This window comes from Anarrhichthys ocellatus, unplaced genomic scaffold (genome assembly GCF_004355925.1).
Source record: "Anarrhichthys ocellatus isolate YVR2014 unplaced genomic scaffold, GSC_Weel_1.0 scaffold3244, whole genome shotgun sequence".
NCBI lineage: Eukaryota > Metazoa > Chordata > Actinopteri > Perciformes > Anarhichadidae > Anarrhichthys > Anarrhichthys ocellatus.
In genome coordinates, this window is record NW_022283218.1 from 413 (window position 1) to 2,917 (window position 2,505).

The 2,505-nt window shown below is 42.3% G+C and overlaps 1 protein-coding gene across 1 annotated transcript in view; it reads right to left on the reverse strand.

Moving 5' to 3' along the window:
- The window catches only part of LOC116378834 (cytoplasmic FMR1-interacting protein 1 homolog), a gene marked incomplete at its 3' end in the record, with an annotated part of 5,724 nt that overhangs the window by 184 nt on the left and 3,035 nt on the right, over positions 1–2,505 (reverse strand). The window contains exons 4-7 of the mRNA XM_031840747.1: positions 2,137–2,238; positions 1,598–1,779; positions 884–980; positions 16–439 (exon numbers count right to left, since the gene is read on the reverse strand). Coding sequence (XP_031696607.1) covers positions 16–439; positions 884–980; positions 1,598–1,779; positions 2,137–2,238 — 805 coding nt within the window. The remainder of the gene's footprint in view (positions 1–15; positions 440–883; positions 981–1,597; positions 1,780–2,136; positions 2,239–2,505) is intronic.

The following is a 2,505-nucleotide window of genomic DNA, read 5'->3' on the forward strand; positions in this document are numbered from 1 at the left end:
ATATCGTATCGCGACCTATGTATCGTGATATCGTATCGCGACCTATGCATCGTGATATCGTATCGTGACCTAAGTATCGTGATAATATCGTATCGTGACCTAAGTATCGTGATAATATCGTATCGTGACCTATGTATCGTGACAATATCATATCGTGACCTAAGTATCGTGATAATATCGTATCGTGACCTATGCATCGTGATAAAATGGTATCGCGGGACCTCTGGTGATTCCCTCCCCTAGTGGTTATTATGTGTATGGGATGACGGGCAATGCCGGTGGAATCAACAGAAGCAATGGTGGACTTTACTTTGAGCAGCATGTGCTTCTCGTTGGGAGTGAGGTACATCTTGTTCTCGTAGTATTCGACACACAGGTTGACGATGTCGGCCAGCAGCTCCTCGTACCCATTAATCACCTCCAGCTGCTGCTGCAGAGACTGTACAGAAGAGACAGATTAGTACATTAGACTCTTCACATTCTCTTTATCTTAATGTTCTCAGGCTTTTCCTGATCTGAATTTAACTTCACCTTAAAGTCTGATGACAGCGGGTCAAATAAGTCTTTAACAAACCTTTGATCCCATTACAGCTTCAAAACACTCATATTCTAAAATCATATCATAGACTGGGACAAAATAGAAATAGTAGAATAAATAAATTCCCCCTTAAGTATAGAGAGAACTATAGAGAGTTATTTTCTTCATAAAAATCAACATTGACATTATATAAACATTACATTTATGAGTATTTGGTTGTTATGATCAGAACTGATGTTGGTTAAAAGATGAAAGTGTAAAATAATAATATATAACCAATGACTTTGTGACTGAAACACTTCCATCATCATGTTGAATGAACAGTTTGAAGATCTTCTGACCGACCTGAGTGATCTTGTTGTGGTTTGCCAGGAACATGGACAAGTTCTGAGACTCCTGGATGGACGAAGGCTCAGACATTTTCCTGAGGAACTGAGCAGCTCTGAGAGAACAAAGGTGTAGATTTAATTCAAACATTCACACCGGCAGGAAATGGAAACGGCTTAATTCAGATATTAATCCAATATGAGAACGTATGTAACTCCTGAAGAATGAAATAAATTCAATGCTTAAATCCCAGACGACTGACATGAGAACTCATGAAAGTAAGTCGATTAACTTTTCTAAAATACAAGCGTCTTTCTGCTCGACATCCATCTTTCAACTTTTTGATGAATGAGCTTCTACGGAAGCCCTGAGAGGCAAATGAGAGAACAAATAATCTGGTGATCAATATTCTGCGTCTGATCTAAATAGTCTTCTCTCCCGTGTGAACGACTTAAGAGAAGAACAACAAAAGGTTTTGGCCGGATAATCTTTCTGAGGGACTTTTTGTCATCTGTGAAAACAAGCTAAAAACATGCTATATCCCAAAATGATGGGAACTGTAGTTCCAAAGCTTCCATCATTATATTCCTGGATATTCATGAAGACAGTTTCCCTGTTTCTCTGTCCAATCAGTGAGGTTTAGGAGGACAAACTGTAGAGACGGGTCCTCGTGGACGCTGAGCGATGCTGCCCTCTAGTGTCTGCTGTGTGACAGTGCAGGCAGTTTAATACCGTTTGTAGGCTGAGTGGTCGTTCTTCACGCTGCACTTCATGTTCTTCAGCTCGTCCAGCACGGCGAACATGTTGATGAACTTCCCGAGAGTCAGCAGGTATGCCTCAGAGACAAAGTCCTTACGGCGCTCGGTGTGACAGAGACGCCGGACCTCTCCACAGAAACGGTCTATTGCTGTACGCTGGGGGGGAGGGAGGGAGACAGACAGATAGAGAGAGAGACAGACAGAGAGAGACAGACAGACAGGGAGAGACAGAGAGACAGACAGAGAGAGAGACAGAGAGAGAGACAGACAGAGAGAGAGACAGAGAGAGAGACAGACAGACAGAGACAGAGAGAGAGACAGACAGACAGAGAGACAGACAGAGACAGACAGAGAGAGAGACAGAGAGACAGACAGACAGAGAGACAGACAGACAGACAGAGACACAGACAGACAGAGAGAGAGACAGACAGACAGACAGAGAGAGAGAGACAGACAGACATTAGGTTTCTGTGACTGTGGTCAGAATAACAGCTTCATCTGAATAGAACTCACCTGGAAGTACATGAAGTTCATCAGCTTGGTGACTTCTGGCTCCAGAACCTCGACAGTCTTCTCGTAGATCTCCACTCTGTTGGGCTGCTCGTTGCATTTCACCTGAGACGGGAACGAGTCACAGAGATGAAAGGGATCAATTTAAACTGCGTATTTTGTGCTGAACCCAAATTATCCTCAAATTACAGAGAAGTTCTAGAAGCTGGAACCATTTCTGCTGATTACTAAAATAATGATAATTGATTTTCTTGTTTCAGCTCTACGGTACATAAAGTAGATGATTTAACAGGAGACAGTACAGGTGAATAACATGTTGTGGCATCAGTGATTACCTGTAGTATTAGTGATTACCTGTAGTATTAGTGATTA